Source organism: Xiphophorus couchianus, chromosome 24, assembly GCF_001444195.1.
Source record: "Xiphophorus couchianus chromosome 24, X_couchianus-1.0, whole genome shotgun sequence".
NCBI lineage: Eukaryota > Metazoa > Chordata > Actinopteri > Cyprinodontiformes > Poeciliidae > Xiphophorus > Xiphophorus couchianus.
The window spans coordinates 18,974,955-18,991,497 of record NC_040251.1 but is presented as its reverse complement, the minus strand read 5'-3'; the positions used below and the strand labels follow the sequence as shown (position 1 = coordinate 18,991,497).

The 16,543-nt window shown below is 49.4% G+C and overlaps 2 protein-coding genes across 3 annotated transcripts; both read right to left on the bottom strand.

The window, feature by feature from the left end:
* Positions 1-1,322: 1,322 nt before the first annotated feature.
* Positions 1,323-4,482, bottom strand: LOC114140602 (atypical chemokine receptor 3-like). Of its 2 annotated transcripts, XM_028010695.1 has the most exons (3): positions 4,031-4,482; positions 2,534-2,744; positions 1,323-2,416 (listed from the first exon to the last, which is right to left on the bottom strand). In XM_028010695.1, the coding sequence occupies exons 2-3, from the start codon at positions 2,726-2,728 to the stop codon at positions 1,646-1,648; spliced, it is 966 nt and encodes a 321-aa protein (XP_027866496.1). In that variant the 5' UTR covers positions 2,729-2,744; positions 4,031-4,482; the 3' UTR covers positions 1,323-1,645. The 2 variants fall into 2 exon arrangements, with proteins under 2 accessions (XP_027866496.1, XP_027866495.1); XM_028010694.1 differs by having other exon boundaries at positions 1,323-2,744.
* Positions 4,483-4,600: 118 nt separating this feature from the next.
* On the bottom strand, positions 4,601-15,027 carry LOC114140571 (sorting nexin-9-like). The gene is made up of 16 exons (XM_028010646.1): positions 14,696-15,027; positions 13,816-13,902; positions 13,678-13,752; positions 13,397-13,605; positions 7,132-7,216; positions 6,922-7,047; positions 6,526-6,643; positions 6,324-6,454; positions 6,151-6,254; positions 5,973-6,076; positions 5,776-5,853; positions 5,612-5,688; positions 5,453-5,542; positions 5,125-5,239; positions 4,960-5,051; positions 4,601-4,877 (listed from the first exon to the last, which is right to left on the bottom strand). The coding sequence occupies exons 1-16, from the start codon at positions 14,705-14,707 to the stop codon at positions 4,830-4,832; spliced, it is 1,551 nt and encodes a 516-aa protein (XP_027866447.1). The 5' UTR covers positions 14,708-15,027; the 3' UTR covers positions 4,601-4,829.
* Positions 15,028-16,543: the final 1,516 nt, after the last annotated feature.

Genomic DNA, 16,543 nt, shown 5'->3' with positions numbered 1-16,543 from the left:
CTGGAGACACATGGAAACACCTGGAAACACCTGAAGACAGAACCAGGCCCCGACCAGTCCTCCCAGTGGTCCCGGTTCTGGTCCCAGCGGGTCAGTGACCCAGAGGTCGCCTCCTGAAGCTGACAGAGCTGCAGTTTGTGGTTCTGACCAGCAGAGGGCGCTCTGCACAATTCTAACTAATTGGATGTTGTGGTGCCTTCAGGGACTGCAGGAGAAAATGGGCTGACATAAACCTCAATCTGATTGGCTGCTGTGGTTATGACGTCATGATCACCATCCAAAACGTCTTAAAAGTTAAATATTTAGTTACAGTTAATAAAAGAGACATCAGAATAAATTATTTAAATGAGCAGCTTTGGTTTAGAAATAAAGTTATGATTCTGTTGTTCAGCTGAAGCTCATTTTTCCCACAGTCCCTGAACATGACGCCTTCAGGAACACACACAGCGGTGGGAGTTCACAGGACCAGAACCGTGTTGGGATGGGTCAAGCAGCAGAACCGTCTCCAGAGTTTCCTGGACCCGGCTCGTCTCTCTCTCTCCATTCCTGCTTTTCATTCCTACGGTGTCCGGTTGCCACGGATACGTAGTGAAACGAGGCCCCATAATTAACCACAGAGCTCAGTCTCACCCTGACATCACATCAGCTTATGGAGACAGACCTGGTGCCTGATGAGGTGTTTCTGGTTGCCGTGGTAACCGTCCTGTCTGTGTAGGGGGGTTCAAGCCCACCACACCCTGCAGTACCTGGCACCATGGCTCAGGTAAAACAAGGCCCAGGTTCATCTCTCTCAGCTACGGAGGGCAGTTAATGTCAATAATTTTGGTTCTTTAGCCTCAATAAAGAACAAAATGAATGTTCAGTTTTCAAAGTCATAAAGTTTATAAAGTTTATATTTATAAATGTCACAGTTTCAAGCTGAATATATAATTAGCAAGTTATATATTAAGCGTCAAGCTAGTTTGCTTCCAACTAAATATTTAGTTGACAAATTATCTTCAAAAGAAAACATTGAATTCTAAAGCTATTGAGCTTCAAGCTATATTTAGTTAGCAAGCTAAATATTAAGCTAAGAACATTTTTATTAGCAAGATAATTAGTTTGAAAGTACTGTAAATATTTAGTTGGCTTTAGTTTGAATGTAAACATTTAGTTTTAAGCTAATCAGTTTGAAACTAAGTGTTTGGTTAACCAGATAATTTGCTTCAAACTAAATATTTGGTCAACTTTAGACGGAAATGAAATATTTAGTTTCAAGCTGATTAGCTTGAAACTAAATATTTAAAAAAAATACTTAAATAATAACGATAATGAAGCCAAAGTTGTTGACGGTACAGCAGATCTGTCTGCTTTATTATGGATTCATAAAAGAAGAAATTAACTGATCATAACTGAACATTAACAGTTTCACAGCACCAAACGGATCTGCAACCCGGACAGAAGAAGTTCTGGAAAGTCTTTGTAGAACCGTGCGGTCTTCGTCTGAAACGTCTCTGATGAAGGTAACACCGTTTTCTCCACTTCAGACCCTCAGAGTTTCCTGACAGACCATTGACCTCTGACCCACGTGGTCCATCTGACATCTGAACCTGCTCCAGTGTTGCACTTCTGAACAAGTCTTTAGCAAACCGTCCTTCAGTTTACCTCAGACTGGACCGCTGCGGTCCACCAGGACTGCAGAGTTCTCTGTCTCTGAGGTGTCGATGAGCCTGACCAGCCCGGTTCTGGAGGAGTACCTGAAGACGAAGGCCTTCATCAGCTGCTCCCTGTAGCTTCTGTGCCAGAGGTTGTAGAGGATGGGGTTGACGCAGCAGTGCACCAAGGAGAAGCACTGCGTCAGGTGCAGCGCCACGTCCAGGAAGCTCTCCATCCGGCAGGTGAAGGGCAGGACGTTCATCAGTGTCAGAGTGTCCAGCAACAGGACGGCATGGAACGGCAGCCAGCACACCAGAAACACCAGGATGTAGGAGAGGACGATGCGCCGGCTGATCCTGCGCTCCGGGTCCGAGCTGGGAGGGATGGCGGCTACCAGGAGCAGGTAGAAGACGGCGATGATGGGGAACGGGACGGCGAAGCCGAGCACCAAGAAGCTGAGCTGGACTCCCACCATCCAGTCCCGGGGGTTCTCCGGCGGGTACACGGGTCGACACACGGCGCCGTCGCGGTGGGGGGACCTTACGGCCTGCAGGAAGTAGGTGTCGGGAACGGACGCCGCCAACGCCAGCAGCCAGAGCGACGCGCAGATCAACCGCCGCAGCGTCTTCCTCCTCCAGCCGAGGGCGCCAGAGAGCAGCGTGGCGGACAGGTAGCTGTCGACGCTCATACAGGTGAGGAAGAAGATGCTGCTGAACAGGTTGAGGCTGAACACCAGATGGGTGACCTTACAGACGACCTCTCCGAACGGCCAGAGTCCGCCCTGTAGCAGAGAGGCGACCCAGACGGGCAGGGTCAGAACCACGCCCAGGTCCGCCGCCGCCAGGTTCACCACGTACAGCCGGGACCCGCACCGGGCCCGGTCGGGCCGCAGGCTCACCCAGAACACCAGGACGTTGGAGGCCACGCCCCCCAGGAAGATGAAGATGTAGAGGATGGAGAGGCAGAGGAGGAGCGCGGCGTGGCTGACGGCGCCTGAACACATCATGGCCTCCACCCGAGACAGGTTGGAGGTCAAGTTCAGCTCCTCCCACTGGTCCACCAGCTCAGAGAGGTCACTGCTGCTCAGGCTCATGGCGGGCCGGGTCCGGCTGCAAGACACAGGGAGGCCCGTCAGAACCAGAGCCTGGACCTGGACCTGGACCAGAATCAGAGTCTGGACCTGGACCTGGACCAGAACCTTGAACTCAGGTTCTACTCTAGATAATCACGTCCTGTCTCTGGTTCTGCTGGTTCTGAGAAACATTTCCAAACTTATCCCGTCTGGATCATTGTCCGGCTCTCCACCTGTGTTGGACCGGAACCCTGACCCGGTTCCAGGTTGTTCAGAACCTGCTACCAGGCTTCTAATGTGACTGTGCTGCTAACGCTTTGGACCCGCTGGATTCTAGAGTCTATTTCAAGGTTCAGGTTCTGGTTCTGGCTTTGTGTTGGATCAGTGTTGGAGATCAGGTTACCATGGAAACAGACAGCTGATAAAACGGTAATAAAGCAATCAATGCGTATCAATGATGTGGGTCTGTCGGCCCGCGGGCCTCAGGTTGAGCCCCTCAGACTGTCCACCGGCTGACCTGAGGATGAGGAGGATGAAGAACAAAAGCTGAGTGTGATGAAGGTCCAAACCCAGCAGGACGCCTCAGGCTGAAGGTCAGGACCTTCACAATAAAAGCTTTATTGCAGCCAATTAGAGGCTGAAAGGAACCGCAGGAATCAGAGGAGAAGAAGAAAAGCTCTGATGGTGGCCCAGGTCAAAGGTCAAAACCATCTAAACAGAGTGGTTCTGTCTTCTCTGGTTCTGGTTCAGCTGGTTCTGTCCTGCTGTCTCAGCAGGGTCCAATTCAAAGTTCTAGTGAGGATTAAAAGTTCGGGTCAGAACCAGCGTCCTTCTTCTATGGAGCTTAATGGAGCGAGTTCTGTAGAGGTCCGGATGGTACCAGCAGTCTAAAGAAACTGGGTCAGGACAACTGGACCTCCAGAACCGGATCAGCTGGTCCCTGAACGCACCACCATAAAGCAGAAGTCAGGGGGTCTAAAGCCCCTTCATTTAGTCACAGACAGAACCAGACTCCATTTAGAACTCGGTCCATTTCAGCTCCTCTGGACCGTTTCTACCTCTACAGGTCCATAAAACAGAAAATTTTATCTGATGAACATCAAACCGAACCTCAGCTTTAATTCGGGTCAGATGGTCCGATCCCAGACAGAACCGTGCAGTATCTGTGGGTCTGATCAGAACCGCACAGCTCCTTCAGAATTTCTCATCAGACCTGCAGGTGTTCCCCTGCAGCAGGTGGCGGCTCGGTTCCGATCCGGTCGAGCGAAGTTAAAAACGGGGCAGTTTGCGTCAGTTACAGCGGAGGTTATGTTGGGTACTTACAGCTCAGACAGCAGGGTTCGGCTCGGTCCAGAGCGGGTCCGACAGAGTCCAGAGACGGTTGCAGAGTGAGGAGTCCCGGTGCGCTCTCAACTTTAGAGGAAGAACCTCCCACAGGGTTCGGGAGGAGAGAGAGACGGTTCCGCTGCGGGACGAGGAGGAAAAAAAAAAAAACAGCCGCAGAAATACTGCAGAAAAATAACAGAATAATAATAATATTTAACAACAAATATCTAGTTTTGTAAATGTCTCTATTTCTGTGTTTGGATTTTAAAATATTTTGTATAATTTAGTTGTTACATGTACTAACTAAAAATTACCCACTCATGTTATTTCCACTGTGTTTTATCATAAATTTATGTTTTAATTTGTACCGAATATTTTTAATTTTTATTATTTTTGTTGTTTGTTCTTTTACACAATTGGTTGTTATTTTATAACAACTGCTTTGGATGCATTAATTAGTGGATTAATTAAATAAATTAATGTTCTGGTTTCAGAGTGTCGCCCCCTGCTGGAGGGTTTCGGTAACAAAGTGAGTTTTTCCGTCTATAAATGAGAAACTGAACTGAGTGACGAGGTAGAAACTTTATTCATCGTTTCAGACAAATCATCAGTAACAGGAGTGAAAAAGCATTTAAATAAATCAAAATATAAACTGGTAGTTGTATTTAAAGGTACAATGTACATTTTTCCCATCACACCCCTCAGTAACAGCGTAAAGGCTTTTATTTTGTTAAAACGGTTTAAAGGCTTTTAATTGGTTAAGACAGTAACGGGCGATGACATCACCGGGCCGTCCTCACAGGGTGGTGAAGTGACTCAACGCTTCCCTCAGCTTGTCTGCTATCTGTCCAATCAGAGAGCACACAGGCGGTGATGTCACAGGTCAGCTCTCCTGTCCTGACCCCTGACCTCTGACCCCAGCTTACCTGCTGGTAGAAGGCCACCTGCTGCTCCAGGTAGAACTGCAGCACGCGGTTGTAGTCGTAGATCCTGTTGCTATGGAAATGGTTCATCTCAGCTGCAGGAGACAGGAAGTGACATGTTTGGTTGTGAGCGCGCTCAGTGGGCGGTTCTGCTGGCGGTCCGGTTACCCTGCAGGGCGTAGCTCATGCTGCTGACGCGCTGGGTCATCAGCTTCCTGTCGCCGCTGCTGATCCTTCCTGTGGAGACCAGACGCTCCGCCTCCTTCACCTTGTCCACCGCAGCCTGCACACAGGTGAGGCCACGCCCCCGTTAGGCCCCGCCCACTGCCTGGCTCACACACATTTACACTGAATAACCTGGAAACTCCAAAATAAAAGCCTTAATAAATGGAAGGAGAAACAGCAGAACCTGCTGAATCAATCAGAACCAATCAGAACCATCAGAACCAATCAGAATCCATCAGAACCAATCAGAACCAGGTGTGTAGGACAGAACCTTGTGGACAGCGATGATTTCAGGGAAGCATCCCAGCAGGCCTTTATATTCGCTGTTGGTCTCCAGGAGGAAATGCAGATCCTTCTGAGGCTGAAAACACAACATGATGTTAACGAGTGTTTTACCTGCTTGATTTGTGTGTGTGTGTGTGTGTTTTACCTGCTGGGCGACTATCTGAGCGATCTCCTCATACGTTTTCCCAGCTGCTGTCAAAGCGTTTGTCAGCGTTTCCTCTCCTGCAGCACAAACATTTCTCAAACTCAGATGTCCCAGTGTCCCTGAAGGCACCGCGGTGTCCCTTCTCTACCTGAGAGTGACCTCACCTGGATACCTGCTGCTGTTGAAAACAGTGGACAGGTTCCCAAAGGCCCGGCCGATCCGCTCGTACTCTTTAGGCAGAGCTGCAGCACAAAAACCAGAGAAGAAGAAAATCAGCTGGTAGGAAATGGCGGCGAACATAAAGCAGACATGAGGCAGACTCCATGTTGGTCCCATGAACCCGGATTGGACCCGAACTGACGTCCAGTGCAGCGTTTCCAGTGTGTCTGTCCGACGGTCAGCAGCTCTCTGACTCCATCGTCCATGGACTTGGTGAACCGACTGTAGAGCTCACATTTCTGTTCCCTGCACAAAAACACTCCATGAAACAAAATGTTACCATAACGACCCACACCTGTGAGGTACGACAGGTGACTTACACCTGGGCCACGTCGAGCTCTGCAGCTTCAGGCTGAACCAGGCTGAACATCATCGGACCCACCGTCTCGTCTTTCTCCGCCCTTCTCTTCCCAGACTTCCAGTCCTGAAGCATCAGAACAGCAATCAGCACCTGGAGCCAGAGCTCACCTGCAGGGGGCGGAGCTTCACCTACCCGCTCGTCCTTGTAGGTAAGGAAGAGCTGGAAGACTTCGCTCTGGGAGACCACCGGGTGGCGACACATCCTGGTCATCCAGGCCTGCAGGCGCTCCATCCTGATCCTGATGAAGTCTTCGTCGAACCGACCTGAGAGACCCGGCGACACTCAGACAGACTCAACCGGTAAAACTGAGCGGGTTGCTATGGCGACCGCTCACCTGTCACCTGTTTGTCAGGAAGGGAGGGGATCAGCAGCAAGGATCCAAACTTCTCCAGGAGACGCTCGTACAGCCAATCAAAATGCTTGTAGCGATGATTGACAGTTCTGTTGGTGGTCTGCAGGGGGCGCACTGTGGTGAGGACTACTACACACTACTACACAGTACTACTACACAGTACTACACAGTACTAGTGTATAGTTACTATACTATTCACCTCTATAGACTACAGTGAATCCAGTCTGTGTTCAGCTTTTGTTTATAGCTGAATTCACCAGAAAGTACCTTTACTATAGACTGCTATAGTGCAACACAAAGTACTACATACTACTACAGACAGTACTGGAGTACTACATGGTGTGTATCAGTATACTACGGCAGAGCAGAGCGCCTCACGTTGGGGGTGATCTGGTACTCTATGAAGCTCTTCAGGCCGTACAGTTTGGACTCTCTCTTCGGGTCGGCGATGACACAGTCCAGAGGAGTCGCCGGGTAGAGCCACACTGACCCCACCTCTCCCACCTGATTGGACAGAAACCGGGAGCCAATCACAGCGCACAGCACAGGCCCGCCCTAACTCAGCGACCAATCACAGGCAAGACTCACATAAACAGGAAGGCTTTCTCTGCTGGTGGCAGGAGGGCTGGCCAATAGGAAGACTTCTGGGTTCGGCCCTTTGGAGAACGGGAACCTGAGGACACACTACTGGGTTATACTGGGAACTTCACTGGGTTATACTGGGAACTTCACTGGGTTATACTGGGAACTTCACTGGGTTATACTGGGAACGCTACTGGGTTATACTGGGAACGCTACTGGGTTATACTGGGAACTTCACTGGGTTATACTGGGAACGCTACTGGGTTATACTGGGGACACTACTGGGTTACACTGGGAACGCTACTGGGTTATACTGGGAACTTCACTGGGTTATACTGGGAACGCTACTGGGTTATACTGGGAACGCTACTGGGTTATACTGGGGACACTACTGGGTTACACTGGGAACGCTACTGGGTTATACTGGGAACTTCACTGGGTTATACTGGGAACTTCACTGGGTTATACTGGGAACGCTACTGGGTTATACTGGGAACTTCACTGGGTTATACTGGGAACGCTACTGGGTTATACTGGGGACACTACTGGGTTACACTGGGAACGCTACTGGGTTATACTGGGAACTTCACTGGGTTATACTGGGAACGCTACTGGGTTATACTGGGAACGCTACTGGGTTATACTGGGAACTTCACTGGGTTATACTGGGGACACTACTGGGTTATACTGGGAACTTCACTGGGTTATACTGGGAACGCTACTGGGTTATACTGGGAACTTCACTGGGTTATACTGGGAACGCTACTGGGTTATACTGGGAACGCTACTGGGTTATACTGGGAACTTCACTGGGTTATACTGGGAACTTCACTGGGTTATACTGGGGACACTACTGGGTTACACTGGGAACGCTACTGGGTTATACTGGGAACTTCACTGGGTTATACTGGGAACTTCACTGGGTTATACTGGGAACGCTACTGGTTTATACTGGGGACACTACTGGGTTACACTGGGAACGCTACTGGGTTATACTGGGAACTTCACTGGGTTATACTGGGAACGCTACTGGGTTATACTGGGAACTTCACTGGGTTAAAATGGGAACGCTACTGGGTTATACTGGGAACGCTACTGGGTTATACTGGGAACTTCACTGGGTTATACTGGGAACGCTACTGGGTTATACTGGGAACTTCACTGGGTTATACTGGGAACGCTACTGGGTTATACTGGGAACGCTACTGGGTTATACAGGGAACTTCACTGGGTTATACTGGGAACGCTACTGGGTTATACTGGGAACTTCACTGGGTTATACTGGGAACGCTACTGGGTTATACTGGGAACTTCACTGGGTTATACTGGGAACGCTACTGGGTTATACTGGGAACTTCACTGGGTTAAAATGGGAACTTCATTGGGTTATACTGGGAACGCTACTGGGTTATACTGGGAACTTCACTGGGTTATACTGGGAACTTCACTGGGTTATACTGGGAACGCTACTGGGTTATACTGGGAACGCTACTGGGTTATACTGGGAACTTCACTGGGTTATACTGGGAATGCTACTGGGTTATACTGGGAACTTCACTGGGTTAAAATGGGAACTTCATTGGGTTATACTGGGAACGCTACTGGGTTATACTGGGAACTTCACTGTGTTATACTGGGAACTTCACTGGGTTATACTGGGAACGCTACTGGGTTATACAGGGAACTTCACTGGGTTATACAGGGAACTTCACTGGGTTATACTGGGAACGCTACTGGGTTATACTGGGAACTTCACTGGGTTATACTGGGAACGCTACTGGGTTATACTGGGAACGCTACTGGGTTATACTGGGAACTTCACTGGGTTATACTGGGAATGCTACTGGGTTATACAGGGAACTTCACTGGGTTATACAGGGAACTTCACTGGGTTATACTGGGAACGCTACTGGGTTATACTGGGAACTTCACTGGGTTATACTGGGAACGCTACTGGGTTATACTGGGAACTTCACTGGGTTATACTGGGAACTTCACTGGGTTATACTGGGAACTTCACTGGGTTATACTGGGTTATACTGGGAACTTCACTGGGTTATACTGGGAACGCTACTGGGTTATACTGGGAACTTCACTGGGTTATACTGGGAACGCTACTGGGTTATACTGGGAACTTCACTGGGTTATACTGGGAACGCTACTGGGTTATACTGGGAACGCTACTGGGTTATACAGGGAACTTCACTGGGTTATACTGGGAACGCTACTGGGTTATACTGGGAACTTCACTGGGTTATACTGGGAACGCTACTGGGTTATACTGGGAACTTCACTGGGTTATACTGGGAACGCTACTGGGTTATACTGGGAACTTCACTGGGTTAAAATGGGAACTTCATTGGGTTATACTGGGAACGCTACTGGGTTATACTGGGAACTTCACTGGGTTATACTGGGAACTTCACTGGGTTATACTGGGAACGCTACTGGGTTATACTGGGAACGCTACTGGGTTATACTGGGAACTTCACTGGGTTATACTGGGAATGCTACTGGGTTATACTGGGAACTTCACTGGGTTAAAATGGGAACTTCATTGGGTTATACTGGGAACGCTACTGGGTTATAGTGGGAACTTCACTGGGTTATACTGGGAACTTCACTGGGTTATACTGGGAACGCTACTGGGTTATACAGGGAACTTCACTGGGTTATACAGGGAACTTCACTGGGTTATACTGGGAACGCTACTGGGTTATACTGGGAACTTCACTGGGTTATACTGGGAACGCTACTGGGTTATACTGGGAACGCTACTGGGTTATACTGGGAACTTCACTGGGTTATACTGGGAATGCTACTGGGTTATACTGGGAACGCTACTGGGTTATACTGGGAACTTCACTGGGTTATACTGGGAACGCTACTGGGTTATACTGGGAACTTCACTGTGTTATACTGGGAACTTCACTGGGTTATACTGGGAACTTCACTGGGTTATACTGGGTTATACTGGGAACTTCACTGGGTTATACTGGGAACGCTACTGGGTTATACTGGGGACACTACTGGGTTACACTGGGAACGCTACTGGGTTATACTGGGAACTTCACTGGGTTATACTGGGAACGCTACTGGGTTATACTGGGAACTTCACTGGGTTATACTGGGAACTTCACTGGGTTATACTGGGAACTTCACTGGGTTATACTGGGAACGCTACTGGGTTATACTGGGAACTTCACTGGGTTATACTGGGAACGCTACTGGGTTATACTGGGGACACTACTGGGTTACACTGGGAACGCTACTGGGTTATACTGGGAACTTCACTGGGTTATACTGGGAACGCTACTGGGTTATACTGGGAACGCTACTGGGTTATACTGGGAACTTCACTGGGTTATACTGGGGACACTACTGGGTTATACTGGGAACTTCACTGGGTTATACTGGGAACGCTACTGGGTTATACTGGGAACTTCACTGGGTTATACTGGGAACGCTACTGGGTTATACTGGGAACGCTACTGGGTTATACTGGGAACTTCACTGGGTTATACTGGGAACTTCACTGGGTTATACTGGGGACACTACTGGGTTACACTGGGAACGCTACTGGGTTATACTGGGAACTTCACTGGGTTATACTGGGAACACTACTGGGTTATACTGGGAACTTCAGTGGGTTATACTGGGAACGCTACTGGTTTATACTGGGGACACTACTGGGTTACACTGGGAACGCTACTGGGTTATACTGGGAACTTCACTGGGTTATACTGGGAACGCTACTGGGTTATACTGGGAACTTCACTGGGTTAAAATGGGAACGCTACTGGGTTATACTGGGAACGCTACTGGGTTATACTGGGAACTTCACTGGGTTATACTGGGAACGCTACTGGGTTATACTGGGAACTTCACTGGGTTATACTGGGAACGCTACTGGGTTATACTGGGAACGCTACTGGGTTATACAGGGAACTTCACTGGGTTATACTGGGAACGCTACTGGGTTATACTGGGAACTTCACTGGGTTATACTGGGAACGCTACTGGGTTATACTGGGAACTTCACTGGGTTATACTGGGAACGCTACTGGGTTATACTGGGAACTTCACTGGGTTAAAATGGGAACTTCATTGGGTTATACTGGGAACGCTACTGGGTTATACTGGGAACTTCACTGGGTTATACTGGGAACTTCACTGGGTTATACTGGGAACGCTACTGGGTTATACTGGGAACGCTACTGGGTTATACTGGGAACTTCACTGGGTTATACTGGGAATGCTACTGGGTTATACTGGGAACTTCACTGGGTTAAAATGGGAACTTCATTGGGTTATACTGGGAACGCTACTGGGTTATACTGGGAACTTCACTGGGTTATACTGGGAACTTCACTGGGTTATACTGGGAACGCTACTGGGTTATACAGGGAACTTCACTGGGTTATACAGGGAACTTCACTGGGTTATACTGGGAACGCTACTGGGTTATACTGGGAACTTCACTGGGTTATACTGGGAACGCTACTGGGTTATACTGGGAACGCTACTGGGTTATACTGGGAACTTCACTGGGTTATACTGGGAATGCTACTGGGTTATACTGGGAACGCTACTGGGTTATACTGGGAACTTCACTGGGTTATACTGGGAACGCTACTGGGTTATACTGGGAACTTCACTGGGTTATACTGGGAACTTCACTGGGTTATACTGGGAACTTCACTGGGTTATACTGGGTTATACTGGGAACTTCACTGGGTTATACTGGGAACGCTACTGGGTTATACTGGGGACACTACTGGGTTACACTGGGAACGCTACTGGGTTATACTGGGAACTTCACTGGGTTATACTGGGAACGCTACTGGGTTATACTGGGAACTTCACTGGGTTATACTGGGAACTTCACTGGGTTATACTGGGAACTTCACTGGGTTATACTGGGAACGCTACTGGGTTATACTGGGAACTTCACTGGGTTATACTGGGAACGCTACTGGGTTATACTGGGGACACTACTGGGTTACACTGGGAACGCTACTGGGTTATACTGGGAACTTCACTGGGTTATACTGGGAACGCTACTGGGTTATACTGGGAACGCTACTGGGTTATACTGGGAACTTCACTGGGTTATACTGGGGACACTACTGGGTTATACTGGGAACTTCACTGGGTTATACTGGGAACGCTACTGGGTTATACTGGGAACTTCACTGGGTTATACTGGGAACGCTACTGGGTTATACTGGGAACGCTACTGGGTTATACTGGGAACTTCACTGGGTTATACTGGGAACTTCACTGGGTTATACTGGGGACACTACTGGGTTACACTGGGAACGCTACTGGGTTATACTGGGAACTTCACTGGGTTATACTGGGAACGCTACTGGGTTATACTGGGAACTTCACTGGGTTATACTGGGAACGCTACTGGGTTATACTGGGAACGCTACTGGGTTATACAGGGAACTTCACTGGGTTATACAGGGAACTTCACTGGGTTATACTGGGAACTTCACTGGGTTATACTGGGAACGCTACTGGGTTATACTGGGAACTTCACTGGGTTATACTGGGAACTTCACTGGGTTATACTGGGAACGCTACTGGGTTATACAGGGAACTTCACTGGGTTATACAGGGAACTTCACTGGGTTATACTGGGAACGCTACTGGGTTATACTGGGAACTTCACTGGGTTATACTGGGAACGCTACTGGGTTATACTGGGAACGCTACTGGGTTATACAGGGAACTTCACTGGGTTATACAGGGAACTTCACTGGGTTATACAGGGAACTTCACTGGGTTATACTGGGAACGCTACTGGGTTATACTGGGAACTTCACTGGGTTAAAATGGGAACTTCATTGGGTTATACTGGGAACTTCACTGGGTTATACTGGGAACTTCACTGGGTTATACTGGGAACTTCACTGGGTTATACTGGGAACACTACTGGGTTATACTGGGAACTTCACTGGGTTAAAATGGGAACTTCATTGGGTTATACTGGGAACGCTACTGGGTTATACTGGGAACTTCACTGGGTTATACTGGGAACTTCACTGGGTTATACTGGGAACGCTACTGGGTTATACTGGGAAAGCTACTGGGTTATACTGGGAACTAGATTTTACTGGGAACCAAATTGGGATCTCCTTTTAATCTGCTACCTTCAGAGATGTTATACTGGTTTGTACTGGGAGCAGGACCAGGTACTGGACCCTGAACCAGCGGTTACTTTTGCGGTTCTGGTTCCTGACCCGGGTGAAGGACTGATTACTTGTTGAGGGAGATCTTGACGGTGTGTACATGGGTGCTCCGCCCCAAAGTCCCCGCCTCCTCCTCCATGTTGCCGTTTCCATGGTAACTGCTAACCGACTGGTCGTCCCAGTCGTCGTCCCACTCGCCGTCGTCGTCGTCGCCCCCTGCTGGAGACTGCTGGTAAGCCCCGCCCCCCGACCAGGAGTCTCCGCCTCCTCCACCACCGATCTGCAGGAAGGAAGCGGTTCTGATGAAGATGAGGAGGAGGAGGAGGAGTTAGTGACCTTCCTCCTGACTCACCTGTAGATACCCCTCAGGTACCAGCCCGGTCCGACCGCCGGCGTTCTGAGCAGTGATCCAGCCTCCGCCCACAGTCTGCACAGCAGAGACCAGTTAGCAATGAGAGAGGACTGGGAGGACTGGGAGAACTGGGACTACCTGGTCCACGATGGTCACCGTCTCTCCCTCTCGGACCGACAGCTCATTGTTCCCGGGTTCCGCTGTGAAGTTGTACAGAACCAGAGCCTGAAACAGAACAGAGACCAGAACCGGGCTCAGATTGGACCGTTGGAAATAAAACTGAATGTCACGTGTTTCTGGTCAGGTTCTGGTCTGGTTCTGGTCCGGTTCTGGTCTGGCTCTGTTCTGGTTCTTTCTGGCTCTGTTCTGACTCTGGTTCGGTTCTGTTATGGTTCTGGTCAGGTTCTGGTCTGGTTCTGGTCTGGCTCTGTTCTGGCTCTGGTTTGGTTCTGTTATGGTCTGGTTCTGTTATGGTTCTGGTCCGGTTCTGGTCTATTTCTGGTCTGGTTCTGGTCCGGTTCTGGTCTGGTTCTACAGAGTCCAGCTGTGTGTTTCTTCAGAAAATAAAGCTGCAGTTACATGATGATTAAACCAACTGGTTCCGGTTCTGACCCAGTCTGTTTATATCCTGTCAATTAAATGCGGTTGCCATGGTGACCCACTGACACATGAAAGCTCATGATGGACGGAGGAATGAGTTCTGGTTCCGGTCGGTGGAACCTGGACCGGTACTGGTAAAACAGAACCACCGTCCCGCTGCTACCTGACTTCCGCCTTCTGCCCACCTGGAAGCCCCGCCCCCTGGCCGCCCTGTCTTTGATCTCCACAGGTGTCACCCGTAGTACGTCCAGCTAAGCCGCTCGCGCACAGGTGACCCATCTCATGATCCCACCTGACCTCCACGCGCAGCTCCAGCTCCAGCTGAGCCCGGCTGTGTTCCCGTCCGAACCTTCTACTGGACTTCCGGTACCGCTCGGTCCGGGTCCAGATCGGGGTCCTGATTCGCGTGAGCGCTTACCTTTACAGCCATGCTGACGTCACTGAAGATGGTTCCGATGCGCCACTCGGTTCCGATCACAGATCCATTCCGTCCGCTCTCCCCGCATCCAGCTAGATGGAGCGCTGCGGAAGCATCCGGTTGTTCTTTTCAAAGTAAAAGCATAGCGATAAAGTGAGCCGTTTAGGACTCGGTTCTGATCGCTGGTTCCGGTCCAGTCTCTGTGCTGCGTAGGTGTAGCGGCGGCAGCTGCACAGATACGGTACCGGAGGCAGAACCGCTCAGAACAGAACCTTCATCTTTAAACGGGACAAGGAATCAACGCTTTCCTAAAACAGTCAACTTCCGGTTTGTGACGTCAGATACCCGGAAGACAAGGCTAGATTTACTGGGCGTTCCCAGAGCAACGTCGGGTTACAGAGGAGCAGTGTTTACATAAAACATATGGACTATAAATCCATCTTTATATTTATAAAAGAATCATAATAATTTTTCACAGTAAGACCGACTGAGGGATCATTTCCCTGTAAAAATATTTTGAACCTGAATAAATATATATTTTAAAATTTTTATATATGAAAATACACTGCTCAAAAACATAAAGGGAACACTCAAATAACACATCCTAGATCTGAATGAAAGAAATATTCTCATTGAATACTTTGTTCTGTACAAAGTTGAATGTGCTGACAACAAAATCACACAAAAATCATCAATGGAAATCAAATTTATTAACCAATGGAGGCCTGGATTTGGAGCCACACACAAAATTAAAGTGAAATAACACTACACACTGATCCAACTTTAATGTAATATCCTTAAAACAAGTCAAAATGAGGCTCAGTATTGTGTGTGGCCTCCATGTGCCTGTATGACCTCCCTACAACGCCTGGGCATGCTCCTGATGAGGTGGCGGATGGTCTCCTGAGGGATCTCCTCCCAGACCTGGACTAAAGCATCCGCCAACTCCTGGACAGTCTGTGGTGCAACGTGACGTTGGTGGATGGAGCGAGACATGATGCCCCAGATGTGCTCAATCGGATTCAGGTCTGGGGAACAGGCTGGCCAGTCCATAGCTTCAATGCCTTCATCTTGCAGGAACTGCTGACACACTCCAACCACATGAGGTCTAGCATTGTCCTGCATTAGGAGGAACCCAGGGCCAACCGCACCAGCATATGGTCTCACAAGGGGTCTGAGGATCTCATCTCGGTACCTAATGGCAGTCAGGCTACCTCTGGTGAGCACATGGAGGGCTGTGCGACCCTCCAAAGAAATGCCACCCCACACCATTACTGACCCACTGCCAAACCGGTCATGCTGAAGGATGTTGCAGGCAGCAGACCGCTCTCCACGGCGTCTCCAGACTCTGTCACGTCTGTCACATGTGCTCAGTGTGAACCTGCTTTCATCTGTGAAGAGCACAAGGCGCCAGTGGCGAATTTGCCAATCCTGGTGTTCTCTGGCAAATGCCAAGCGTCCTGCACGGTGTTGGGCTGTGAGCACAACCCCCATCTGTGGACGTCGGGCCCTCATACCATCCTCATGGAGTCGGTTTCTAACCGTTTGTGCAGACACATGCACATTTGTGGCCTGCTGGAGGTCATTTTACAGGGCTCTGGCAGTGCTCCTCCTGTTCCTTCTTGCACAAAGGCGGAGGTAGCGGTCCTGCTGCTGGGTTGTTGCCCTCCTACGGCCTCCTCCACGTCTCCTGGTGTACTGGCCTGTCTCCTGGTAGCGCCTCCAGCCTCTGGACACTACGCTGACAGACACAGCAAACCTTCTTACCACAGCTCGCATTGATGTGCCATCCTGGATGAGCTGCACTACCTGAGCCACTTGTGTGGGTTGTGGAGTCCGTCTCATGCC

Excerpts from the sequence above, each read along its gene's own strand:
- LOC114140602 (XM_028010694.1), bottom strand. The coding sequence starts at position 2,728 with ATGAGCCTGAGCAGCAGTGACCTCTCTGAGCTGGTGGACCAGTGGGAG.
- LOC114140571 (XM_028010646.1), bottom strand. Across the intron at positions 13,753-13,815 it reads CGGTGACCATCGTGGACCAG|ACTGTGGGCGGAGGCTGGAT; the intron begins GTAGTCCCAGTT and ends TCTGCTGTGCAG. Across the intron at positions 6,077-6,150 it reads GAGCTCGACGTGGCCCAGGT|GGAACAGAAATGTGAGCTCT; the intron begins GTAAGTCACCTG and ends GTTTTTGTGCAG.